General features: G+C 43.2%; 1 protein-coding gene across 1 annotated transcript in view; it reads left to right on the top strand.

Annotated features, from left to right (window-relative positions):
• AMPD1 (adenosine monophosphate deaminase 1) overlaps positions 1-26982 on the top strand; it is a 30600-nt gene extending 3618 nt beyond the window's left edge. Inside the window, exons 2-16 of the mRNA XM_039249117.1 lie at positions 9015-9044; positions 9969-10183; positions 11273-11438; positions 13837-14002; positions 17981-18200; positions 18752-18881; positions 20330-20524; positions 20804-20935; positions 21521-21684; positions 24056-24182; positions 24348-24511; positions 25185-25305; positions 25966-26139; positions 26352-26462; positions 26824-26982. Coding sequence (XP_039105048.1) covers positions 9015-9044; positions 9969-10183; positions 11273-11438; positions 13837-14002; positions 17981-18200; positions 18752-18881; positions 20330-20524; positions 20804-20935; positions 21521-21684; positions 24056-24182; positions 24348-24511; positions 25185-25305; positions 25966-26139; positions 26352-26462; positions 26824-26982 — 2274 coding nt within the window. The remainder of the gene's footprint in view (positions 1-9014; positions 9045-9968; positions 10184-11272; positions 11439-13836; positions 14003-17980; positions 18201-18751; positions 18882-20329; positions 20525-20803; positions 20936-21520; positions 21685-24055; positions 24183-24347; positions 24512-25184; positions 25306-25965; positions 26140-26351; positions 26463-26823) is intronic.
• The last annotated feature ends 910 nt before the right edge of the window (positions 26983-27892 follow it).

The following is a 27892-nucleotide window of genomic DNA, read 5'->3' on the forward strand; positions in this document are numbered from 1 at the left end:
TTAAGGATCTATCTATGGCCCTCTGCTCTTGGCACACATTCGGTCTCAGTGCTGTAACTGATGATCAGAGTTTTAACCAAGACCATTGCTGATGACTCACAAATCCATCTCCAGGTCAGGGTTCTCTCCCAAGCTCCAAAGCCAAATTTCCAACTGCCAACTGGACATTTCCACTTTGAGGAGTTAAGCCAGATACATTGGTTTTGGCCTTAATCCTATCTTTCCTCTTGTATTATCTTCCCACCAATTGCTCACAAGGAACCTTGAGACTTATACTCAACAACTCTTCCATCACTCCCATATCCAATTTGTGGTTTGATAGTCTTGTCTTCGAAATAGGTCCTATCTGTCATTTCTGCAGCAGTTCTACAGTGATGGTCTCCATTTAAACCTTCGTCAACTTCTTAAAAAATTTTTTAATGGTTATTTATTTTTGAGAGAGAGAGGGAGACAGACAGAGCATGAGTAGGGGAGGGACAGAGAGGGAGACACAGAATCCGAAGCAGGCTCCAGGCTCTGAGCTGTCAGCATAGAGCCCGATGTGGGGCTCGAACTCATGAACTGCGAGATCATGAGTTGAGCCTAAGTTGGACGCTTAACCGACTGAGCCACCCAGGCGCCCCAAACCTTCATCACCTTTACCCAAGATTTTCAAACGACCTTTTAATGGTGTTTCTTCCTCCAACCTTTCTCCCTCCCTAACCACACAGTGGCCAAAGGGATTTCCTGAAATGCAAACGGGTCCTACAAGAAGGGTATGATATAGAAGTAAAGCACACAGGCTTTGGCTTAGAATGAATCTAGGTTCAAATCCTGTCTCTGCCTCTTATTGATTGTGTAACGATGGACAATCACGTAGTATTTCTGGGCCTCAGTTACTTCATTTGAAAAATGAAGATTAATAACAGTATCTACCACATAGTAATGTTGTGAAAATTAAATCAGATGATAAACAGGTTAATTGGGGGGTGATATGTGGTCAAGATATTTTATTATTATTTATTATTATTTCACTTTTTCCTGAAAACTGGTGGTTCTCCAGTGCTATAATGATTACATTCACACCCCTTAGCATGGTGTGATTTTTGCCTCTCTTTCCTCCCTGTCTCTTGGCAGCCATGCTCTCTACCTCTATCCTTCAGTTTCCACCGTACTGAACTAATTGCAATTCCACAAGGGGGTCATGAATTCTTGAAAATAGTACATTTGTGAAAAAAGGCTGGGGCCCTGAAACAGACTGGTATATAAGCCTTTGAGTTCGGGGTGGGGCATCAATGGGATAAGAGCATGAAGTAACTAGGACAATCCCATACTTTTGAGGAACATTTTCTCTGTTGTGCTCTGCAGTCATACGGAAATTTATTCAAGAAGTTCTCAAATTAGTTTGGTGGGCGTGGCGGCTAATGGAGGGAGAGTGGGAGTGGGTAATTTTCTCAAAGTGCTTTATACCATTTGTATGGCTAGAGTCTTGATGACCCACTAGAGACTTATGTAAGGTATCTAAAAATCTGTATTAGTAGTCTAAACAGTTCTGAGATCTACTACTCGTGTCCTCAGTTATAGAATTGCTTGAAAACCGTCTCTCGTCCGTAGAAATCATCTCGTTTTGTTTTCTTCATAGCATCCAATACTACCTGCAATTACGTTATTGTGTATATTGCCCATTAGACTATAAGCAGAGGCTGTGTTTTTCTTGTTCACCACTATATATATGCCACTGCCCAGGAGATGCCTGGTAGGTTTTCAAAAGTTGAGGCCACACAACTAGTAAAAAGAGGAGATAAGGCTAGAACTGAAGTCTTTCTGACTTTATCCACTAAACTTGGTATCCTTGAGTACCCATGAAATATTTGTTGAAACAACAAATGAGGTCAGTGAATTTTTTTTAAGTTTATTTATTTATTTTGGGTGGGGAGGAGCAGAGAGAGAGAGAGAGAGGAGAGAGAGAATCCCAAGCAGGCCCTGCACTGCCAGTTTGGAGCCTGATGCAGGGCTTGAACCCAGGAACCCTGAAATCATGACCTGAGCTGAAACCAAGAGTCGGATGCTTAACCGACTGAGCCACCCAAGGGACCCTCAGTGAATCTTTTTAAATGGAGAGTATAGGGGTGCCTGGGTGGCTCAGTCAGTTAAGCGTCCAACTTCAGCTCAGGTCATGATCTCACAGCTCAAGGGTTGGGGCTCTGTGCTGCCAGTACAGAGCCTGCTTTGGATCCTGTCTCCTTCTCTCTGCCCCTCCCCCCACTAGAGCATGTATGTGCGTGTGCGCTCCCTCTCTCTGTCTCTCTCTCTCTTTCCTTCTGTCTCTCTCAAAAATAAATAAGCATTAAAAAAATAAATGGAGAATATAATGATTAAAGTGGTTTTTTTATGCTTATTTATTTTTGGGAGAGAGAGTGCAGGGGTGCATGTGAGTGGGGGAGGAGCAAAAAGAGAGAATCCGAAGTAGGCCCTTCGCTGTCAGCACAGACCCTGACCTGGGGTTCTATCTCATGAGCCATGAGGTCGTGACCTGAGCCAAAATAAAGAGTCAGACCAGTAACCAACTGAGCCACCCTGGAGCCCCTCTGAGTGGTGTTTTAAAAAGATTTGAGCTGGAAGTCTTTCGCAAAATACAATTTAAAGGCAGAGAAAATAAGAATCTATTGCAACGATCTGAATTTGAGGTTACTAGTGACTTATGAGAATTACATTAGCTGCTAATAACCAAAAACCCTGACTAATCAGTTTCTAAAACAAATTTATTTTTCTTATATACAGGCAAGCCTTCAACAACATGGATTAAAATGGCCCACATCCACTTATACACAGAGTTTTTAAACAAATACTCTCTGTACTATAGATGCATTTTCTCTTTATGGTTTTCTCTAGTTTATTTTTAAAATACAGTATATAATATATTACATGCAAAATGTGTGTTGAGCTGTTTATGTCATTGGTAAGGCTTCTGGTCAGTAGTAGGCTATCAGTTGTTAAGCTTTCAGGGAGTCCAAAGTTACCCGTGTATTTTCGACCGTACGAGGGGGCAGGGAGAAGGATGTCAGTACCCCCAACTCCAGTGGTGTTTGAGGGTCATCTGTTAGGAAGTCTGCAGGGAGCAGGTCCAGGGCTGATCTGGTGACTTGAGGACCAGGAGCCAGGGACCCCCGGCTCTTCTCTCCTGCTCAAGTATCCTTCACATGTGGCTTTTGTCCTGCTCGTCACTTGCATTACAGTAACAATTTGCACTCATCCAGATATACGTATATTTTTATTCCAGAGAGGAAGAAGAAGACTGGCAAAAAGCAGAACATATGCCGGCTAAGATGACCTCTTTTAAAAGAGCTTTTATACACATACCACCAGCAATTCTGTCCATACTCTACTGGCCAGGCTGTACTTCATGGCCACTTCTAGCTGCATGGGAGTTTAGCGAACACAGTTTTTTGGCTGAGTACACTAATGCCCAAACTCAAAAGGGCTTTGTTAATAAGAAAAAAAGAGGGGGGCGCCTGGGTGGCTCAGTCAGTTGGGCGGCCAACTTCAGCTCAGGTCATGATCTCACGGTTCATGGGTTCAAGCCCCGTGTTGGGCTCTATGCTGACAGCCAGCTCAGAGCCTGGAGCCTGCTTCAGAGTCTGTATCTCCCTCTCTCTCTCTGACCCTCCCCTGCTCACGCCGCCTCTCTCTCTCAGAAATAAATAAAACGTTAAAAAAAATTAAAAAAAAAAAGAAAAAAGGGGAAATGACTTTTGAGTAGACAAACTAGGGTGTCTGCCACAAATGGAATGGGAAAATTGGAGGGTAACATATCCAGGTGGAAGCATCACCAAAAAAGTTGGAAAGGAGCAAACAAATGTTTTAGTTCAGTAACACAATTGCAACGTGTTCTGAGGTGGTCGATGAAAAGGAGCCACTCGCCAAAAAGTTTGGCAGCGAAATATTCAGTTTTGCCAATAAAAAGGCTTGTCCCAATTTTTAATAGGAAACAGTTAAGAGTAAAAAGATTATTTAGTCTACATCCATAATTCTGTTCCGAACCTGAAGTTCCACCCTGTGCTACTGTCTTTATAGAAACTGCTACCATTGATAAATTCTACTGAATCTCAGAAATAGTTTCTTTACCGAACAGCAATGATCACATAATCAGCCGTAGCAAAGACTCTGTTATTGTGGAAAGATCCCAAGACTTTGGTCCAGAGGGCCTTAGCTTTGCCATTTATGAGCAGAATGCCTTTGGGCAGGACACTTCACTTCTCAGAGCCTCAGTTTTCTCATTTGGGAAGCAGGGATAAAGTACTTAAAGGGTTGTAATTAGGATCCAATAGATAATGTTTGGAAAATGCTTTATATACTATAAAAAGTCATGTAAAGGAAAGATATCATTCTTTTTATAACAATATACAGAGGAGGGGTAAATGACCACTCTAGATGGAAGTTGAGTTTCTCTAAGATTTGAGGTAAATTTACTACGTAATCCATTAAATAAATTCTGTCAGGTAAATTGCTGTTAAATATAGCATATTTCTGATGAAAGTGTGTGCATGCATGTGTGTGCGTGTGTGTATGTGTGTGTGTGTGTGTGTGTTGAGAACCTGATGAATACGCCAGCATATGCATCAAACTCAGCAAGCTGTTCTCACGGCTGAAATCTTGAGGACTTTGACATCCAGAGGCTAAGAGATTTCGCTGGATTTCACTGCTATGAAAAATAACCATCAGCAGTCAAGTCAGGCAAGAAAACTACACTCAAAGAGCATCCATTCCACAGGAAGATTTAGAAAGTAATGAAATGCAATTCCTGACCTAGCACGTATCGTTTCTGAAATCTCAGAGTAAAGACTCAAGGCTTCACCTGTTTTTCACCGTCAATTGCCTAAAGCTATAAATAGGTCTAAAACTCATCTCTCTCTTTTTAGCAGAGAAGCATCAGATTACAGATGCAAAGCAAAATCATAAAATGAATGTCAGGGTAATTTGAAGTGTCAGGCAGTCATCCCCACAGCCTCCTCTCTCCTCCTTTCTACTGTGCTATCCTAGAATCAAGGAGCCCGGCAACAATGCCTCTGTTGAAACTTCCAGGTAGGTGTGTAACAGTGTTTCAAGAGCTCAGTTCGTTTTCTTTTTTTTTTTTTAAATGTTTTATTTATTTCTGAGAGAGAGACAGAGATTGAGAGAGAGAGAGAGAGCGTGAGCAGGGGAGAGTCAGAGAGAGAGGGAGACACAGAATCTGAAACAGGCTCCAGGCTCTGAGCTGGCTGTCAGCACAGAGCCCGACGCGGGGCCTGAACCCACGAACCGTCAGATCATGACCTGAGCCCAAGTCGGATGCTTAACCGACTGAGCCACCCAGACGCCCTGAGTTCAATTCTTTTAAGTGCAACCATTCCTTTGAGTCTATCATGTCAGCTTTGAAAAATCCTTTATTTAGCCTTCATAGTACCATTTAATTATCCTTTTCAGGAAGAAGCAAGACAAGATTTTCAAGTATTCTTCCTTCTTCTTCTTCTTCTCCTTCTCCTTCTTCTTCTTCTTCTTCTTCTTCTTCTTAGTTTTGGAAGGGAGATAATTTCCTAAAACTGTATCATGCGGTAGCATCTTTGATGATCCCAGGAGAAAACAGTGGAAGGTACTTAAAATCTACTCTGCTAGTCTAAACAAAGCCTGTGCATGTTAGAATTTGGAGAAGGGTCCTATACAACGTCTCTGGGTATAGTGTTAGTCGAAAATCACAAGCATGGTAGAACTGTTAACCCAATCCGTGCATTTTGATGGTTCACAATCCAGGTTTGTACACACAGTAATTTTTAGAATCATACAAAGTCTTTTTCATTAGGAAAGAAATACATACCTCTTGTGAAACAAGAAAGAAATTACACTGAGCATAAAAGTAATAACACTCAGAGAACACGGGAAATGCAGGAGAGTAGTTTTAAGAAAAAAAACAACTACAGTCACATCAACCAAAGATACCATTGTTCACATGTTAGTGTTTTTCTTTTCAATCTATTTTCTATGCACATTTAAAGAATTTTTTTAAAAGCATAGCTGTGCTTAGATAATACATGTCACTTTATATCCTGCCTTTTTTTTTCTTTTAATATTAGGACTTAATCGTTTACCATGGTATTCTAAACTCTTCCTAAACCTCATTTTAAATGCCTGGGTAATATTCAAATCTTCTTAACTAATCCCTTAGGTTCTTTACAGCTGGGTAAGTAAAATTGTATTCTGACAACAGTACTTGCACATAAAGCTTTGGCCTTTTGCAAGAACAGAAATCAGAGATTGTCAGAAAGGGCTGTTTGGTAGACGTTACTAAATTGTTTACCAAATGAGCTTCTTCAGTTTGGCCTAAACCAGCATTGCATGAGAGTTTCCGTAACTTTAAAGAGCCAATTTAGAAAGGGAAAGACAAGAAAAGGGTGTGTAATGACCACATTCCCAGGGTTTTCTGATGATAGTAAATTGTAGGTAAATGGAAGAATGAGCTGTAATAACATATTCCACCTCCCCCTTTTTCTTGTACCAATCTACACATTTCTGTCCCAAAGCACTGATTAATAACCACTACGATTCCTGAAAGTTGTTTATATATTTTATCTTGTCTTATTTTACTTCAAACAGCTAAAGAAAAACGTGAGTATTTTGGACTCTTTTTCCTGCCATTTGCCAAAGTATCAACGAAAAATGATACTATACATTAATTCAGAAAGATGATTATTTTTCAGCAGTGTTTATCAAATGATCCCATCAAAAGCCAACAAAGGTTAGTAATAACCAGAGATCTCCCATAGCATAACAAATGAACTCATGGATTTTCTGGACTCCAAAAAAAAAAAATCCATTTTTTAAAAAGAACATCATGGGGGCGTTCATCTGATGTTTTAAAAGGAAATAGTATTCTTCTTGAGATATAGGTTAGTCAACGGGGTCTATTGAGTCTTGCCTTAGGAAATCCTCACCTCCAAAGCAAAACATTTCATGGTAAATTTCTGTGACCAGATAAAATAAAATCTCGCTTTAGATAAAACTGGGACTTTAAGTTATGTTTCCCTCCATCTCAAATTAGACTCGTCCTTAGGCTGATAGTAAGTAGGTCTGCCTCGGAGTTCCTCTATGAGATGAGATGTGGCAGATCGAACACTTACGACCTGTCTTTCCTACCTGTCGATAAAACACTGCTGAGAAATAAGCATGCTCTTCTGGATCTGTTGAGTGAAAAAGCCAGCATGATATTCCTTTTCTCAAGAACCTCGCATTTCCCATGTTAATAATAATAATTCCCAACTTCTGTATAGCACTGTGCAGTTTTTAAAGGATTTCTTCCTACTCTTTATAACAACGCTCTGAAGTTGACATTATTATTATTAGCATTCTCTTGTTATGATGATGAACACTGATCTCCCTGTGATTCTGTGGTTTGCCCCAGGCCACCCAGCCATCACAGACACTTCTCACTCTTAGTTCTGTGCTCACTCTGTTTCACCTTTCTACCACTTGTGGCTATTCTCCATGTAAATGTAGATGTCCGCCCTCCAGACATTTCCACTCAGATGCTCCATTATGTCAAATGTAACACACTCAAAAAAGAACCCAACACTTTTCTGTACAGACACAAGGGACTCCTCTTTCCTTTACTCCATGAATTCAGACTGCTACCAAATCTTATCCACTCATCTTTTGAAATACCAGTTTCACTCTTTCTTTCCCACAATTCATCACCACTCCCTGAAGTATTTTTGAAAGGCAGAGCTCTTGAAGAAGGAGTCAAATTTCATGCTGTGGTTGCACAAAGTCAAAACAACTGGTTGATTCAGTGGAAGGAAATACCAACCGTGTAATTTGGGGGCATCATGCAAACCACCTCTCAGAGTAGAGCTTCTAGCTTTTCAACTGTCTACAGTGGCTCACAGAGATGCAACTTAGTAAAAACAGTAACACTTAAAAGCATGAAACAAATGGATATGTACGATCCTAGGTAATGACTGTTTGTTCTGGAAGAGTCAGATCTCAAGGAAGTAGGACTTGGTTTCTGGGCATCCATTTCCATCCTGTCCTTCCTGAGGCCTCCAGCAACATCGCCACAGACCCATCATGACAAGCCAGTTGCGTCCTCGTTCTCATCCTCATCCTTCCCCCCATCATCATCATAACCAACTAGCCTACTTTTATCTGCTTTTCATGCTGCATGAAGCCTCTTCTAACCTCTGCTTGCTGTCCATCCTTGAGGCGCATGTGCTTGCTTGTGATTCTTCTGGAGGAATGATACTAACTTCTGGGGATCTGTTGGTAGTGGGGTGGGGAGGCATTCTCAGGCCATCAAATGTATCTACTCGGAGCCCAATTTGGTCCTTTGTGGATCGTGATACTTGTCAAAGTACTACTCCATAGCACCCAAAGATGGTTTTCAGCTTCAGGAAGGGCTTGAGTTTAATGAGGCAGGCAGATGCATGAAGTTCAACAATACAATGGATTTCTGGTATTCTCCTGTGATATGCCAGGTTTTGAAAACAAGCTGACCTGAAAGTGATGATGAAGTTATGATTCAATTACTATTATTTCCAATGTATGCTTCACCCTATACTGAATCATACCATTTATCATTTCCTTAGTAGCCCCAAACTAACCCCAAATACCAGGTATCTGTATGACCAGTGCTACCAAATTGCACTCTTCAGTTTGATCTGGTGCTTTGCTGTCTGTGAAGTGTTTCCCTGTACCTTAGCACAACAGCCTTGTGAGTGAGGTTTGGTAGGTTATTAGTATTCCCACTTGACAGATAAGGGAACTAAGACAGAGGAAGGTGGAGGTGTCGGTAAGTGCAGAACGGGGGTTTGAACACACGACACTTACCTAAAATTGAAAATGTGGCATTTTGGAGATCTGTATAGACACTGATGGGGCGGCAATGAGGGGATCATTCTCTTTGCATGCAGTTTGCTCTGTCATCATACGAAGAATGTTCTGTCTTCTGTTGCTCCAAATAGCTAGCTGTTTGCCATTCTCATTATTCGCTACCTTCTCTTTTCTAGAAATACAAAGAGATTTTAGAAGTATTAGAGGTAACGACTACTCAGATGAGTATGTGGAAAATGCAACGGCATTTAGCAGAAGAGCAGATACTTGATGGCCATTTCCACCCTATGTGATGACATTAGTTCTCTTACATCCTGAGAGTCTTGGGGTTATTCATGGCCAAGCTAAACGTTCACCCTCCACCCATTCTAAGAACGAGAATGTTAAGGGTGCCTCAGTCAGAAGAGTATGTGACTTTTGATCTTGGGGTTGTGAGTTTAAGCCCCACGTTGAGTGTAGAGATTACTTAAAATACATAAATAAACGTAAAAACAAAGAACGGGAATATTAGCCTGTAAAGTAAAATTGGCTTTCCAAGGGCCATTCATTATGAAAGGCCACATGTCCACAAGAAGTGGGACTCCCAACACAGAGTAGTAACTTTCAGTGCCCCCCCTCCTCCCACCTACCAGCATTTCATCAAGTTGTCAGGATTTGAAATAATGTGCAAGAGGAACACAGTATCTATTCTCTGAGGAAGAAGGGCCCAAAGTCCACATTTATTTCTCAGAACTACCTAGATCACTGGTTCTCTCTAGGAAGAAAAGCCCCAAAGATCAACAATCCTATTCACACCTTCACAGCCATCGGAAAAAATCCACCAGTCTAATGAGAAGGACTATGCTGCATGGTTACTGTGAAATCAGACTTAGCCCTGCCAGAAACAGGTGATCTTACATTAGGTGCTAATCCTGCAAGAGATCAAGAAATGTGTGTAAGAATCCTGACCTGTGTTTCTAAGAGTGGATTTCCAAACTGCCCACACAGAAACCTCTAAAGAGACAGTAGGGCAGGCATTGAGCTCTGACATGTTTCCGGGACACTGGTTAGTGTCGGGGAGCCGTGCACCCAGGGCAGTCCATAGCACTGTGCGTTACACGTAGCAGGAACTCTGGTGATTTCCGAGAAAGGGCTTGAATACTAACCCATGCAAACCTCTTTTAGAAATTGATGATGAAATCCGTAGCTTTGCTGAAAAAGTGTTTGCCTCTGAAGTCAAAGATGAGGGGGGCCGTCATGAGATCTCCCCCTTTGATGTGGATGAAATCTGTCCGATTTCTCATCATGAGATGCGAGCACACATATTCCACCTGGAGGCCATGTCTGCCTCCATGGAAGGCAGGAGGTAAGTGGGGTAAGGGGGATGTTGGGACACTGGGACACGGGAAGGGGAAATGTCAGGGCCGCTGCTTCAGTCTGTCTGAATGATGGTTCGACTTGGAGGAAGAACTCTGCCAGAGCTAAAAATTCTTCCCTTTCCCCTATACCCCCCACCCCGGCGCTGTACAAGCTAGGGCAAGCTTAACAATGACTAAAAAGAAGAAAACTGTAGACATCCTGTGCTCATCCACATCTTCCTTTAGTTGAAGCCTCCCTATCTACCCAAGCGAGAGGACATGAGCTCCCATGCAATTGTTCCAAACCAAGGTGGGCTAATGGCCACTGGGCACACACACACCTTACACACAATGGGTACAGAAACCAGAACTCAGGAGCCTCATCTTCAGAGTTCATTTTAAGTCAACCTTGGCATTGTGCTATCTGGTATGAATATAGCCCTCGGGCCAGTCTGACCTCCTCCAGGCCCCCTGGAGGGAAGGATACAACACTCCATTTCTGTCCTCCTGCCCTGGCCATCCTCTTTATTTTGACTTTAAGGAAAGAACAACAATCCATCTTCTTCAGCTTGCCCCATTGGACCTAACGTAAGTCTTGGGTCAAAGCAGAAAGTCAACAAATACTTGTTCTGGGGAAGTAATATTGATTAAGGAACTTATAAACTCCATACGCTAAATCTCACAGAATTCCTATAAGGTAGGCGTTATTACACTGTTTTCATAGAGGACAATGGAAACTCACAGGTTAAGAGCAAGCAGAAGACAACACGGGCAGTAAACTGACGCAGCCTGTGCTTGTTGTGGTTCCCAAAGTGCGCATCTGCTAGAAGTGGACTGTCAGTGAAGAAAAAGGTCAGGCCAAAAGCCTTCTCGTATGTTTCCGAAGGTCCACTGTCCAAAGGATACTGGGAAGAAGTGAATAGAGTTTTGTGATACCTCTTCCCATATGGTTTGGTCCTATTTCCGACATCCAACTGACATTTTAATGTTCACTTTTGTCCTCAACGTGAAATTGGATAGTGAAACACCAATCTATCACAATGCAACTCCCGATGAGGACCAAGTTAAGTTCTTTTATTTTTGTGTTTCAAACCCAGAAAAAAGCGTTTCCATGGACGGAAGACCGTTAATTTGTCCCTTCCACAAAGTGAAACATCTTCCACCAAACTGTCCCATATCGATGAATACATTTCTTCATCTCCAACCTACCAGACCGTGCCTGATTTCCAGAGAGTGCAGATCACTGGTGATTATGCCTCAGGGGTGAGTTGTTCTTTTTTCCCTGAGAGGTAGCTGTGGGAAGACACAGCTTGATTCTTTCAGCGTCCTTACCTTCTTCCCTTTCCTTCTGAGGAAGGTGTTAGTTCACTTGTCCTTTGCTGTACTTCGTTATTGCATTTCAATGCTGATTTGCTATGACTTACATTTGTGTTTTGCTTTATCATCCCACGTACTCTATCCTCCTTTATCCCATTTGCTTGCACATGGACAATATGCAGCAGAATGCCATGTGTGTGTTACAGAACACTCGAGACAAATTTTGGCACAAGAAACAATGGGAGCACCTGGTGGGCTAATCTCACTGAGCGTATCATAAGACAAGACAGGGAGCCTCGAGGAGGCACAGCGGGCTCTTGGGAAAAGATGGATCCCAGGCAGCCCTAGAATAGAGAGAAGGGCTGCAGGTAGCATAAACTAATCCAAGAAAACAGCTTGGAAGAAAGAGAAGGAGATGAGAATAGAAGAGTGGAGAGACCAGAGAAAAGAAGGAAGATAAGAGAGAGGCTAGAAAAGTTCTAATGGGGCTATTGTGTTTTGTGACCAACGATCATCTCGGATTTCATTGCAGACGCTTACACAGTAGATTATTGCCTGGAATAGACTCTAGTTATGCCACAGGGTCAGTAAACTCCTGTCACAAACAACTTGACCTTCCCGTCCTATACAGGACAGTTGGGCAATTAATAAATCTCTGTCACATGGACTTGCAGAATCAGCATCATATTGGTGAAACTGAGTTTAGCTATCAGTCTATGCTCCAAATATAGTTTTAATGACCAGTTCTAAGCCCCCTTCTCATGTAACTGACCCACTTAAGGTCAGTCCCAAGACACTCGAAAAATGACAGAGCAAGGAAACGGACACAATTTTTGTTTGTTCACTTTCTGTATGATAACATGGGTGCTCTGCAAATGGCAGGCGTTGTAGATTGTAAAAAACTGAAAGCAGATGTTTTCTAGAGACATGGAAACAACATATGGAGAACTGCAGAGTTAAAAAAAAAAACACCATAGAAACTAAGAGGCAAACTTGACACCTATGTGATTGGTAGAAACAAAAACAAATAGAGAAAGAGGATGGGAGGAGGGCAAGGTTCGCAGAAGCCAGGGAGTAGCTGTTTCTCCTCTGAAAGCTGGAGGGCACCTGACACCATGGCGTGGAGTCTTTGAAGAACCAGGTGTGTTGGCTGAATGTGGCCGAGCTTCCAAGCAGTAATCCACCTGGTTGTATTCTGTGCCCCATGTGTTCTCACGCTTGTAACTGAACAGAGAGGTAAGAGGGATCAGGTCTAAGTTTCTGAGGCCATTAATCCCTGATAATCAGTTGATTCCATTTAATCAGTTCTCACTGAGCACCTACTGTGTGCTAGGCATTGTGTGCTAAGTGCTGAGGACACCAAGGTGAATAAGATCCGGCTCCTACCCTGGAGAAGATAGACTGGTGGCCCATTAGGTGGCAAAGGAACAAGCATGTCATTGGCGTCAGACCTCTAGTTCCAGCCTCTGTGCCAGAATCTCTCGGCCAAGGTCAGCAAGCCTTTAAAAAGAGTTTGACTGGTTAGGATCAACATCTGGGCCTCAAACACTGGGAACAAGCTTATACCGGTCCCAGAAAATCCTTGGGCTCTGATGACGAGCATTCGATGACTTTAAGTTACAACTCTTTGGGCATGCCATCCCCAGCCAGGAGCCAGGGATGGGGCATGGGAGACAGACCAGCTTCAGAAATTTCCAGCAGTTCTGAGAAGATTTTATTCTAGAATCTATTTCTAGCCACAGATCAAGTTCTCTTTAAAACCATCCAAAAGAATGCTGACTTCTCACAAGATGATGTTCTGATCCATCCATAGCGACAGAAGGCAGGGCAGGCATGACAGGCTTTGAGGGATGTGTGACACCTTATTCATCCCCACATATTTCCCTCACTGACCAGAAAGTGGTTTGAATTTTCAAATTAGAGTCACATGGTCTTTCAGTTGAGATACCGTCTTCAGAAGCCCATACGTAAAACGTCCATATGTTACTTGGAAAGAAGAAGGTATTTCCCATGTTAGAATGGATTCTTTTAATTATATTTGCCAAATAACCACTGCTTTCTAGCAAACACAAAACAAACCCAAGACTTTAAGGAAAGACTTGAGGACCAGGGGAGTTTTAGTAGAAATGGAAGAGGGGGAGAAACTTCAGGATCTGCTCCTGGAGGAAGACCCAGGGCCCTGAAGGAAGACCCAGGGCGGAAGACCCTAGGGAGCAGCCACACGGACAGGCAAGGCTCAGCACTAAGTACAACACCCAGGAGAGCAGGGGCGTGCCCAAGACAAACGACCTGCTTCTCAGATTTTCACAGGAGTGACTCTGGTGCTCTGACACTTTCTTGGCAGGTGACAGTCGAAGACTTTGAAATGGTCTGCAAAGGTCTGTACAGGGCGCTGTGCATACGAGAGAGGTACATGCAGAAGTCATTTCAGAGATTCCCCAAAACCCCTTCCAAGTACTTGCGCAACATTGACGGTGAGGCTTGGGTGGCAAATGAGAGCTTCTACCCAGGTACGTCAGAAGTAATTTTCTTACGCAATGTGTGAAATAGATCTTTAGGTTTAACTGCTCGATATCAAATGTGCCCCTAGATTACCGTAGTCTCCCCCCTGCCCCCCGGCCCCGCCACCATTCCATGGTTTGGCTTTGGGCAGTTAAAGTTGCCTGCAGTCAACCGAGGTCCATAAGCAGATGGTCCTCTGGATTTATTGTCAGAAGGTCAGCAGTGGCCTGGGGTGCCCGGGTGGCTTAGCCAGTTAGGCATCCAAATCTTGATCTCAGCCCAGGTCTTTTTTTTTTTTTTCTTTTTTTTTTTAGTTTATGTATTTACTTTGAGAGAGAGAGCAGGGGAGGGGCAGAGAGAACGGGAGACACAGAATCCAAAGCAGGTTCCAGGCTCTGAGCTGTCAGGGCAGAGCCCGACATGGGGCTCGAACTCACACACTGTGAGATCATGACCTGAGCTGAAGTTGGACACTTAACCAACTGAGCCACCCAGAGGCCCCTCCTAATTTTGATGACAGTATGTTGTTATAATTGATCCATTTTATTGTTAGCTGTAGTTGTTAACCTCTTACTGTACCTAAGTTATAAATTAAACATGGAAGTTGACAGAACAGTGGCCCATTAATAGGTATGTATATGTATGTAGAGGAAAACGCAGCCAGTACAGGGTGCAGTACTACCCACAGTTTCAGGCATCCACTGGGAGTGGTGGGACAGGCCCCCCATCGATAAGGAGGGACCACGGCCTAAGTAATCCAGTCTGAAAATATCATAGTCGTGTTTGGCTCCATTCTCTCTCCTGCCCATATGCACAGTCACATAATTAATTCCATACAGTACCTCTCAAAATCTCCCCTCTTTGCTATTCCCCAAACCCTAATTTAGGACTGCCTTTCACCTTTTCCAGACTATCCCCGTCATTTCTGACCCATTCTGTCAAATTCTAATCTCACTGTCTGTTGGCTCATAGTCACTTTGGTGCCAGTTATTGAAACACAGATCTGACCATAGCCTTCCCCGATCACAAAGCTTTAATCGCTCCCCATTGCCTTCCAAATGAAGCCCAGTCTTTAGCCTGGCACTCAAGGCCTGCCACCAGCTGGCCTTTTAACTAGATTCTCAACCTATTTATAAACTTATCTATTCCACCGTTGTTCTGGTCGGAAGTATTTCCTGTCCTCCATCTGGTTCAGCACTTTCCAGCCCCTGTACTGTTGTCATGCTGTTCCCTGCGCCCAGTCTGCCCTTCACTTTTTTCACTGTGTGTCCATATGTCCAGATCCAATCTCATCCTTTAACGTGCAGCCCAGATGCTATCATTTCCTTCCTTCCTCAAACCTCTGGATGAAACGAAACTATATGTTTTGACTTTCCATAGTACTTCATTTCCGTATCCCACTTTTTACTTTCTGCTTTATATGAAGCTAGGTACATGTTTTTAAATATTCAGATTTTAATAATTTTATATTTCTATCACGTAACTGTATCATGGTGTATTTAACCAATTCTCATTTTTAGGCATTTAGATTTCTGACTTTTACAAATTGATTTCTTTTTTTTTTTTAATGTTTTATTTATTTCTAGGAGAGAGAGAGAGAGACAGCGTGAGCAGGGGAGGGTCAGAGAGAGAGGGAGTCACAGACTGAAACAGGCTCCAGGCTCTGAGCTGGCAGTCAGCACAGAGCCCGACGCGGGGCTCCAACCCACGAACCGCGAGATCATGACCTAAGCGAAAGTCGGACGCTTAACCAACTAAGCCACCCAGGCGCCCCCACAAATTGATTTCTGATAAGACTGCAATAAACAGCATTAGAGAAAGATCTTTGTGCAGTTGCCTTACATCTTCTGGAGTATCCTTCTAGGATTGAAATTTCAGGGGAGGCAAATATTAAAGGCTTTTGAACTTGCAAATTGTTATATCTTTAAAGATTTCCAGTTCTGCAACTTCTTCTCTGTAATTCCTTTCAATACTAAGTGTTTCTTTTCTTAAATGTTTTTTTAAAATTATTATTCAGACAGACAGAAACAGAGCATGAATGGGGGAGGGGCAGAGAGAGAGGGAGACAAAGAATCTGAAACAGGCTCCAAGCTCTGAGCTGTCAGCACAGAGCCCGACGCGGGGCTCAAACTCACCAACCGCGAGATCACAACCTGAGCCAAAGTCGGATGCTTAACCGACTGAGCGACCCAGGCGTCCCATTAATTCCTTTCAATATTAAAAGCAGAGTAAACATGTATCCAGTTTGACAATGCATAAAATCGGTTTACCTATTTTCTATAATATCGGCATTTAGGATATTTGTCCTGCCTTTGTTTCTTCTAAATTATGCATTATCTCTCTAGTATGTTCAAGTATGAGGATTCAGAAATTAATATTCGACATAGCAAAATACTGTCCCACTTCTTTCATGTTCCTTAGCTCCTAGTTTTGAATAGAAAATGCATGACTTTTTTCTTTCCATATTATTTTTCCCACTGTGGCTGAGTCATCACGGACAAACTGGAGACTTTCTGCTGCCTTGGGCACTTACTTGTTGAAAGTAAAAGGCTAAGTGCTTTAGAGACCATGAAAGCATCGAATTTGTTCTTGGCTTTCTTACGCTGAATTTGTTAGCCCTGGAAAGAAGGGGACATTTACCCACAAAATCCCTTCTCTGGCAGAAATTGTAAGTGCTTTAGAAGGTGGATGATATATTATCATTACAATAAGAACTGTAATTCTTCTAGTAAGACCTTATTTTATATTTCCATTTATATCAAAACCACTCTAGACAGAGCACAAAGGGTCTTTAGAGCAGTGAGAGTATCTGTATGATACTATATGAGTGAATTCATGTCATTGTACATTTGTCCAAACCTGCACAGTGTATAACCCTGAGAGTGAACCCTAAGTTAAATTATGGACTTTGGGTGATTACGACATGCCAGCGATGTTCATCAGTTGCACCAAATGTACCCTCTGGTGGAGGGTATGCCTAGTGGGGAAGGCAGTGCCTGTGTGGAGGTAGGGGTATATGGGAACTGTGTGTGTGGTACTCAGTTTTGCTACGAACTTAAAACTGCTCTAGGGGCGTCTGGGTGGCTCAGCTGGTTAAGGATCTGACTTCCGTTCAGGTCATGATCTCTCAGTTCGTGGGTTCGAGCCCTGCGTCAGGCTCTGCACTGACAGCTCAGAGCCTGGAGCCTGCTTCAGATTCTGTATCTCCCTCTCTCTCTGCCCCTCCTTTGCTCATGCTCTGTCTCTCTCTCTCTCTCTCAAAAATAAACATTTAAACAATTTAAAACTTCTCTAAAAAATAAAGTCTTCTAAATTAAGACTTCTAGAGAGTTTGGTTTTATTAAGGATACAATGCAAATTCTATTTTTTAACGGTAGTTTGATTTTATTTCTATGCAAGTGTCTCATAAGCTAATAAAATGTTCTAAACAGGAAGCCTTTGATAACCTACTTTAGTAAATAAAATTATTGGTAAGTAGTAGTATATCAATCATGTAAACAGTACTTCTAAAGAACTTGAAAATCATTCTTATTACTAGATAACATCTTATAGTTATTTTAAACTACTAATTTAGTCATCTTTGAAAAACAATGTAGGAGCTCCTGGGTGGCTCAGTCGGTTAAACGTCTGACTTCGGCTCAGGTCATGATCTCATGGTTCGTGAGCTTGAGCCCCGCAATGGGCTCTGTGCTGACAGCTCGGAGCCTGGAGCCTGGCTTTGGATTCTGTGTCTCCCTCTCTCTCTACCCCTCCCTCCCTCCATTCCCCCTCTCTCAAAAATAAATTTTAAAAAAATTTAAAAAAGGAAAAGAATATAAAAATAAACTTTAGCTTAGCCCTGGATGAATAATGATAGCTTATGATGTATGGGATTCCAAATGAATGAGACCTTCCAATGAGACCTTCCAGCATTGCATATTTTGGTCATTTTCATGCAGTCATTTATCTTATTTCTTGATATATTACTCTGTGTTTTATTGAAAAAGTCTTTACCCCTCCTGTGAAGAATGGAGAAGACCCCTTCCAAACAGATGGCCTCCCGGAAAACCTGGGTTATCACCTCAAAATGAAGGACGGTGTAGTTTATGTCTATCCTAATGAGGCAGCAGCCGGCAAAGATGAGCCTAAGCCACTTCCTTATCTAAACATGGACACCTTCTTAGATGATATGAATTTTCTACTGGCTCTAATTGCCCAAGGACCTGTGTAAGTGCGCAGCAGTGCCTGAACCACCACCACCACCACCATCACCACCACCACCACTGCCAGTACTAATACTACTCTTAGTAAGAATGAGCATTTACTATGAGCTTACATTATTCAAACACCATGTTAAACCCTTCGTGTACATTATTTCCTTTCTCCTCACAATCATTCTGTGAGGTGGGTATCTTTATAGCTGCATTTTATAAGCTGAGACTCCGAGAAGTTAAGTAATCTGCCCAAAGTCACACAGCTCGCTGAGATTCAAGTCCAAATCTGCCATCTCCAAAGCCGGGACCCTTAGCCTTGAGCAACACTGTCCCCCGGGGTTGTTAAATGCCTTCCCAAGTCCTCCTTTGCTCTTCTGTCCCACGTGGATGAAAAGATGGAGTCCCTGGAGCCCAATACTTCTCAAGTGAGATTAAGCGCAAGCTGAAATGTTTGTTCCAATCACTGCTTCCTATAGGGAATAGGGGTCCTGACGGTATTGACGCTGTGTCCATTTTCCTTAAGTGTCTGAATGATTCAGACTTATGTGATTTAATTTTTCACAGCAAGACCTACACCCACCGGCGCCTGAAGTTCCTGTCCTCCAAGTTCCAGGTCCATGAGATGCTCAATGAGATGGACGAGTTAAAGGAATTGAAGAACAACCCCCACCGTGATTTTTATAACTGCAGGAAGGTAAACCTTGTCACTGCTCAGAGGCCACTGCTGGGCAAACACAGGAGCCCAATTAGCTCTTGAATGGGACAAGATAACTGTTTTTCTGATTACTGTAAGATTTCTGCAGGCTTGGTGGATTTGGTGAAAGCAGATGAATTATTCTAAAAGGTTAGAATGCCATTTCTGTTTTCTACACAGAAGGGTTGACCACATTTTTGCTACAAAAAATTATAATGATTGTGAACTACAAAAATAACAAATCTCCAAAACTGCTATTCCAGGATTTGGAAGATCTTTGTTCTAGTTCTTTTGCTTCTACTTCCTGACTCTGAGATACAGGGGACGTGATTGACTATTTCTGAGTTTGTTTCCTCATTCATAAAATTGGAAAATATATCTGCTCGGTCTAGCTCAGGAGAGGACGGCGGGTATCAGATGCGCTAATGAGTGTGGAAAATGAATCAACTTAGAAACACTTCTGAGGTGTGTGCTGACCATTTGAGTGATTGCAAGAAGTGAGGATAGAAAGTATACAAGCAGAGATTCAGAACCAAATCCTGGCTTAGCTGCCTATGTAACACTGGGCAAACCTGTCTATTGAATCTCCAGGTTATAAAACTGTAATCATAAAAATATCTAACTCAGGGACGCCTGGGTGGCTTAGTCGGTTAAGTGTCCAACTTTCGCTTAGGTCATGATCTCGCGGTTCGTGGGTTCGAGCCCCATGTCGGGCTCTGTGCTGACTGCCAGCTCAGAGCCTGGAGCCTGTTTCAGTCTGTGACTCCCTCTCTCTCTGGCCCTCCCCTGCTCACGCTGTCTCTCTCTCTCTCTCCTAGAAAAAAAAAATCTAATTCAGGGGATCTGGGTGGCTCAGTCTGTTAAGCGTCTGATTTAGGCTCAGGTCGTGATCTCGAGGTTTGTGGGTTCAAGCCCCGTGTTGGGCTCTGTGCTGACAGAGCCTGGAGCCTGCCTTCGGATTCTGTGTCTCCCTCTCTCTCTACCCCTCCCCCACTTGTGCTCTGTCTCCCTCTCCCTCTCTCTCAAAAATAAAGACAACAGTTAAAAAAAAAATCTACCTCCTAAGGGCCATTGCTGTGCCACGGCTTCATGATTTTGATCTTTTCTCCCTTTGGGGCTGAAAGCTGTGGTAGCCAGTTCATTTCAGGGGTGGAGAGCGGTCCCCCAAGAATTTTGTGTGGGTCAAATGTAGGGAGTAAATTGGATGTGCAGATATTCAAGAGAAGTAGACATTATTATTGCATCCCCCTAAGCTTTCACATTCTTGCAAGGGTACAAAAAGGTGCTTCGGGTTCTTTCCCGACGGCCACCTTCCCCAGATGTCAGGTCACACCCCTCTGCTTATTCCTTTCTCCTGCCTCAGTGGGGTGTGCAGGAGCCATGGCCTCTAGCAGAGCAGCACAAATAATGCTGATGGTTGTTTTTTTTTTCTCTGAATATACACACAGGTGGACACCCACATCCATGCGGCCGCCTGCATGAACCAGAAGCATCTGCTGCGCTTTATCAAGAAATCTTACCACATCGATGCCGACAGAGTGGTCCATAGCACCAAGGAGAAAAATCTGACCCTAAAGGAACTTTTTGCCAAATTAAAGATGCATCCCTATGATCTGACTGTTGACTCTCTGGATGTTCACGCTGTAGGTTGAAAAAGATAACGTCAGTTTCATGCTCATACTCAGAACCCCACATGCCTTTCTCCTACAACCTCCCCCTTCTCAGAGCCCCCTTAACCATACTGGCTGAAAGCACCCACAGACAGTTTTGAGGTTCACTCATTGTCAACTGTGCCAGATTCCTTTCTTGGAGGCCAACCCCCTCCCCTGTTCCCAGGCCCTGTTCCTCGTGGCCATTCCCTAGCTCTCCATGTCCCAGCCGCTCTGATAATAATACGCTTGTGTTCCCGTTTCCTGATTCAGGGACGCCAGACCTTCCAGCGTTTTGATAAGTTCAATGACAAATACAATCCTGTAGGAGCAAGTGAGCTACGAGACCTCTACCTCAAGACAGACAATTATATTGATGGGGAATATTTTGCCACTATCATCAAGGTGAGGAAGAGCCAACCAGATCTATGGTACCCGCCCTTGGGGAGGGGGGAGAGAGGGAGGAGGAGGAGGAAGGAGAGAAGAGAGGAGGAAGGAGGGAGAAAGGGTGCATTCCCTGGGGAAGCACCACAGACATGAAGGTAAGAATTTCTTTGAAAATGTCCACTGTAGTGATTTTAACAACTTGCATTCCTAGGCTAGAGAAGCTGAGGGTGAGGATTTGGGACTGATCGAGGACTCTTTCAGCCTCATGGCCTGAGCTCTAGGACGCAGGAATGACATGAGGAGATGGGTGTTTTGGAAAGTAGGGGGTGTAAGAAGAGCTGAGTGTCGTTTGCAGGCCATGATAGGATATCTCAACATCCTTGGACTTTTTCACTCTCTAGGCTCCATCATTATCAGTCTCTTACTGATTAGGTTCCCCTCATCTCACAATTTCCTTAGATCTTAACCTGGAATAGGTTCCCTCTAACTTCCTTTACGCTTCCTCTGCTCTTCTTAGCACCTCCTTCCTCTCCCCAGAGAGGTTTAGGCCCCTGAGGGACTTGTGGGAACTCCCGGTTTCGGACTCCTTTCTTGGCTTCGCAGGAGGTAGGTGCAGACCTGGTGGAGGCCAAGTACCAGCACGCCGAGCCCCGCCTGTCCATCTACGGCCGCAGTTCTGACGAGTGGCACAAACTGTCCGCCTGGTTCGTCCGTAACCGCATCTACTGCCGCAACATGACCTGGATGGTCCAGGTCCCCCGGATCTAGTGCGTACCTGCCCATTGGAGACCCCGAGGCCTCAATTCATCCCCCTGCCTCGCCTCTGGCGCACAGACAAGGAGGGCGCAGCCCCTCTAGACACAGACAATCTTGGTCGAGGTGGCACTCAGAACGGGGTCCTGGTGCCTGGTTTTGCCCAATCTGGGTTCAGCACTCTTGACCGGAGACAGGGAATTAGGAAGATCAGTTCAGTTTTCTAACCAAGTTTTTGGGTTTTGTTTTTTATTTATTTTATTTTTATTTATTCTTATTTTAAGAATGTTTTATTTATTTTTGAGACAGAGAGAAACAGAGCATGAGACGGGGAGGGGCAGAGAGACAGGGAGACACAGAATCTGAAGACAGGCTCCAGGCTCTGAGCTGTCAGCACAGAGCCCGATGCGGGGCTCGTACCCACGAACGTGAGATCATGACCTGAGCCGAAGTTGGAGCCTTAACCAACTGAGCCACCTAGGTGCCCCTTGGGTTTTGTTTTTTAAAACGTGGGACTTCATCCAGATCACAAAATAACTTGCTGAGAACATCTAAAACTTAGCTAGCATTGGGGCACCTGGGTGGCTTAGTCGGTTAAGCGTCCGACTTTCACTTAGGTCATGATCTCACGGTTCGTGGGTTCGAGCCCGGCGTCGGGCTCTGTGCTGACTGCCAGCTCAGAGCCTGGAGCCTATTTCAGAGTCTGTGTCTCCCTCTCTCTCTGACCCCTGCTCACGCTGTCTCTCTCTCTCTCTCTCCTAGAAATAAATTTAAAAAAAAACAACAAAAAACTTAGCTAGCATAAGAACTATGTATATTTTATTATGCTTTCTCTTTCTCCCAGTCTTCCTCTCTGTGTCCAGTCATGCTTTCCCGTGCTTATCTGTACTGGGATGTAGCTTTCTTGTATCAGAACCTTAATTACCAGAATGCCAAAGTGGCTCAGTAGGTTAAGCAACTGATTCTTAATTATGGCTCAGGTCATGATCTCATGGTGTTTGTGTTCAAGCCCCACATTAGGCTCTGTGCTGACATCATGGAGCCTGCTTGGGATTCTCTCCCCTCGCTGACCCTCCCCTGCTCACCCACTCTTGCACTCTCTCTGTCTCAAAATAAATAAACATTAAAAAAAAAAGACCTTTACTACCATATAACAATTGTCTCATTTACAAGTGCTCAAGTTCTCTGTAATCAATGAGTATTTATCAGTGATATTACCACTTGCTAATTACTCATGCCCTCAGGGATGCTCTGTATCATTGATCTTTTATCTAACTTAAGTGTTTATATATATTTTCTGGCCACCTGCCTCTGTGTTCTGTGTCCCCGCCCCCCCCCACCATTGGCAATGTAAGAGTTTTATCTTGTCTCTTGAGCCAAAAAAGAAACATTTTGGCTGGGGTAGAACTTCCTATCTAATATCATTAAAGCAGAGAGGCAGTAGGTGTGATAAAAGCATGGACTCTGGACCAAGACTGGCTGTACTTGAATCCCAGTTCTACTACTTACTAGCTGTATGACCTTGGGCAAGTTTCATGAGCTCTGTGTGCCTTTATTTCATCATCTTTATAGTGAGGGCATCTGGCTGGCTTAGTCAGTAGAGCATGGGACTCTTGATCTCCAGGTTGTGAGTTCAAGTCCCACATTAGGTGTAGAGCTTACTTAAAAAAGTAAATAAACTAACTAAAAAATAGGGTCATAATGGTAGCTAATATACTGAATTGTTATGAGGATTAAATTAGCTAATATTCCTGGCTGCTTAAAAGAATGGATGGCATATGCTGAGTCCTATATAAGAGTTAGTTGGTTAGATTGTCCCTGGCTAAAGCATATCAGAAGGGCTTTTGTTTTTGTTTCTTGAGACAGCGAGAGCGAGAGAGTGCATGTGAGACCTAGGGAGAGGGGTGGAGGGAATGAGAGAATACTAAGCAGGCTCCTCACTGAGTGTGGAGCCCGACATGGGACTTGATTCCATGACCCTGGGATCATGACCTGAGCTGAAATCAACCAACTTGAGTCACTCAGGTGGCCCAGAAGTGTTCTCGATAAATGTGTCATGCTCACTATCTTTTGTGACATAGTTCCTATATATATATATATATTCTTTGTTTTCTGTATGGATTTAGCTGTGAAGGTTAATATTTTTACTAGAGAGGTTTTGTAGAAGAGATGGGGGCAACTGGTCCAGTGAGAGATTTGTATCTCTATGCCTGATCTAAATGGAATCCCTTTTTATGGGTAACTAAGAAGAGTGTACCAGAGCAGACCCAGAATGGACACACGAAGTCTTCCCACACATGGCATTTGGCCCTCTGATTCCTTCACACAGGGGCTATCAATACTAAAAATATTTTCCTCCTGAATTCTCTTTATTCTTGCCTTTAGTGATGTGTTCCGATCTAAGAATTTCCTCCCACACTTCGGAAAAATGCTGGAGAATGTTTTCATGCCAGTGTTTGAGGCCACCATCAATCCCCAGGCTCACCCAGACCTCAGTGTCTTCCTTAAGCACGTAAGCATGAACTTTTGGGCCTTCCTCTTGCTGTGCCTGGACGAGTACTGCCTCATAGCTGTGTCTCTGATGCTTGGTCCTTGCCTTTGGGAGCTGAAAGTTTGTCTGAGGACTGGGATCCCGCAGTGGGACTGACCCTACCACATGGCCTACTTTTCCGGACAGATTACTGGCTTCGACAGTGTGGATGATGAATCCAAACACAGCGGCCACATGTTCTCTGCCAAGAGCCCCAAGCCCCAGGAGTGGACGGTGGAAAAGAACCCATCTTACACTTACTATGCCTACTACATGTACGCGAACATCACGGTGCTCAACAGCCTGAGAAAGTAAGTAGAAGGAGCTGGAGCTAGAAGGAGATGCTTCTATTTCAAACACCTCTTCTGCTCAACATCGGTGCCTTGGGTGGCTGAGGGCCACTGCACTGCGAGGATCCTTCCAACTGGCCCAAATCAGAAATTTCTTTCCCTTGTCTTTTTCTGCGGGTTCTTTCTTTATTTAGTGGCAGGAATGGATATTTTGGAGCCTTCAAGTAACTTTCACAGTTCCTTTCTCTGGAAGCTTAGGAGTTTACACTAACCACCACACAATTTATTGTCACGCTCCATACACTTCACCCTTCTTGTTATAGCTGGGTAAAGACTAGAGGAATATTATAACGGGGTTTTCTGGAGACATCTCCCCCCTCAAGTGCGAGTAGCAGAAATGACAACATGGTGCTACTGGTAAATTTCCTGTCGAGACTGAAGGGAATCGAATCTTGATTTTTCCTCCATACCCTCAAATCCTCTGCTGCCTCTGTTTTCAGAAGTCTGTGTTCAGGAAGAATTAAGATTATGACCTGGAATTGCCAGTTTTACTGAATCCTTTGGGTGCCCCACTCCCTTTCGGAGGGTTCCTCTTTCTCCTACCAAATTTTCTTTTAAATCACTGCATGCCCAGAGTGGCTGCCGGGTCCCAGGCAGCCACCTGTGATTACTATGGCAAGTTGCCTCTCCCTAGGGAACGAGGCATGAACACGTTCCTGTTCCGACCTCACTGTGGGGAAGCGGGTGCCCTCACCCACCTCATGACCGCATTCATGACAGCAGATAATATCTCTCATGGCCTGAATTTAAAGAAGGTGAGTTGGAGACTCTCTTCCTAATATTAACTTTTATATCGGAGCTGGAGGAATAATGTTTTCCCTTATCATTTTCTCCCAAGTCGTTATCAACACTGGAATCACATTAAACTAGAGCGAAAAAAGATTTTTGAGGTTAATTAGTACAGTTCATTTCACGGAAGCCAGACAAGTAAAGGGAGCTGCTTACCTAACCAGTTAGCAGCAGAGATGAGTTCACGCAGGTCTTCTGACTTCTATTTTAGAACTCTAACAAGGGAGAATTCAGAGGTGCTTAGCTAACCTTAAACCAGTTTTTGCCAGATTTCTTGTTAGAGCATGTTTTCAAATATCTCTTGTGAGAGTCAGAACTTTCTTGTAGGGAAAAAAAAAATGTTTTAAGGTGAAGTCTTTTCCCCGAGACAGACCATGTACCTTAGGCAACTAAAACTCAAACATTTGGTTTGACTCAATGCTACTGAAAATGGATGATCCCAAATACATTTATTCTAAGTAGCATTTACATTTAAAATGATTATTCTTCTGTACTAAGGGATTTAAGGAACATACGGTCATTCTGTTAAAAGCTAAGCCTTGCGGTGGGCCATGCGGTTTTACCATTTCTCATTTGTATCCCTTTTTCAACATCCTTAAATAATTTTTTTCACTTTTCCTTTTCAGAGCCCTGTGTTACAGTACTTGTTTTTCTTAGCCCAGATTCCCATCGCCATGTCGCCATTAAGTAACAACAGCTTATTCCTAGAATATGCCAAAAATCCTTTTTTAGACTTCCTCCAGAAGGGACTAATGATCTCACTGTCGACAGATGACCCGATGCAATTCCACTTCACCAAGGTACACATATGCAATCTTGAGCAATACAAGCATCTTTGGTAGGACTGATGTTTTCCAGCCAGAATTTTAAAGTTAAATCAAGGTATTTCAATATGCTTTTTCTGCTGGATGCTTGTTTTTTTTTTTTTTTTAAATATACTCTCTTTTCTTTTCTTTTCTCTTCTTTTGTTTCTTTGTTTCTTTTTTTGCCTCATTTAAATAAATAACCCAAGGAGCCCCTAATGGAAGAATACGCCATTGCTGCACAAGTGTTCAAACTGAGTACCTGTGATATGTGTGAAGTGGCAAGAAACAGTGTTCTGCAATGTGGAATTTCTCATGAGGTAGACCTATCCTTGGCTGGCTGCCCTTCTGTGTGTAGGATCTGGTAACTGAGTACTGAAGAGAGGGTTGGGGGAACACAGGTAGAAAAATCATCCTGCAAATCATGGGCAATTACTATGGACAGGGATTAGAAAGAATTCTCCCAGCCCTCTGGCTATGCCTGGGGGGCAAGGAAAATAAAACGCATTTGACTTCTCAGCAGACCATGCGGTATTGAGGCCCTGGCTAAATGCTCTTACCGGTTTATGTTTTCCTTTTGTCAGTAAGTAATATAAGGAAGGAATCTTTGTGGAAGATGTAATTACTGTCTGTATTGGGATAAAAAAACCAACAATCATTCCCCTTCCTTTTCTCTTACAGGAGAAAGCAAGATTCCTGGGCGACAATTACCTTGAGGAGGGCCCTATGGGAAATGATATCCGGAAGACAAATGTAGCCCAGATCCGTATGGCCTATCGCTATGAAACTTGGTGTTATGAACTTAATTTAATTGCTGAAGGCCTTAAATCAGGAGAATAAAGTAAATAAACCAAATAATAATATGGGTGAGATTTTCATTAGACAGTATAATATGAATAACAGTTACTCGTTATTGAATCCTTACTATAAACCCGTGATTGTACTAGATATCATTCCACTGACATTATATCTTTTAATTCTTTTCACTTTACAACGTAGATAATATTATCTTCATTTTGGAGAAGGGGAGGATCAGAGAGAGAGGGAGTCACAGAATCTGAAGCAGGCTCCAGGCTCTGGCTGTCAGCACAGAGCCCGATGCCGGTAACAAGCCGTGAGATCAGAACTTGAGCCCAAGTCAGATGCCCAACCCACTGAGCCACCCAGGGGCCCTGGGGGAATGTAGGCTTTGGGTTTACAGAATGAACTTTGCTTGAGGCACTTAGAGCATTGAAAAGTCCTTTTGATGGGATACAACTGGAAGCTGGTGTGTAGGCCAATATAGAAAATACCTATGAGCTATTACACTTAGGGAGAATTTATCTTATAAAAAGATTCTTAGTTTTAAGGATACAGTTGTCAATGAAGTTATAGTCAGCTGTCATTGTCAGCCCTCCCCGACCCCCCCCCCCGCCATTTTAAAGAACTTTTTAGAAACCTGCCTGATACTGCAGACCAGATAGAATTCCATTTCGCTAGACTACTTCTACCCATACAGCTGTGTTGCCATCTAGTGGCTGGGCTGATGGTTCATCTAACTTACTAAATAATTACTGATGAACTGCTCAAGAATCAGGTACTAATCTAGACAGCAAAGTTGTAAAAAATAAGATTTCATTCCGACTCTCATGTTGTTCACAGTGTGAAATGATAGAATGAGTGGATACAAATGTGAAAAAGGACATTTTGTGAAACATCTCAGAAAGTAATGACTTTTCAAATGGGGGGGGGAAGGCAAATTCCTGCATGT

Source organism: Hyaena hyaena, unplaced genomic scaffold, assembly GCF_003009895.1.
Source record: "Hyaena hyaena isolate Hyena2069 unplaced genomic scaffold, ASM300989v1 scaffold_330, whole genome shotgun sequence".
NCBI lineage: Eukaryota > Metazoa > Chordata > Mammalia > Carnivora > Hyaenidae > Hyaena > Hyaena hyaena.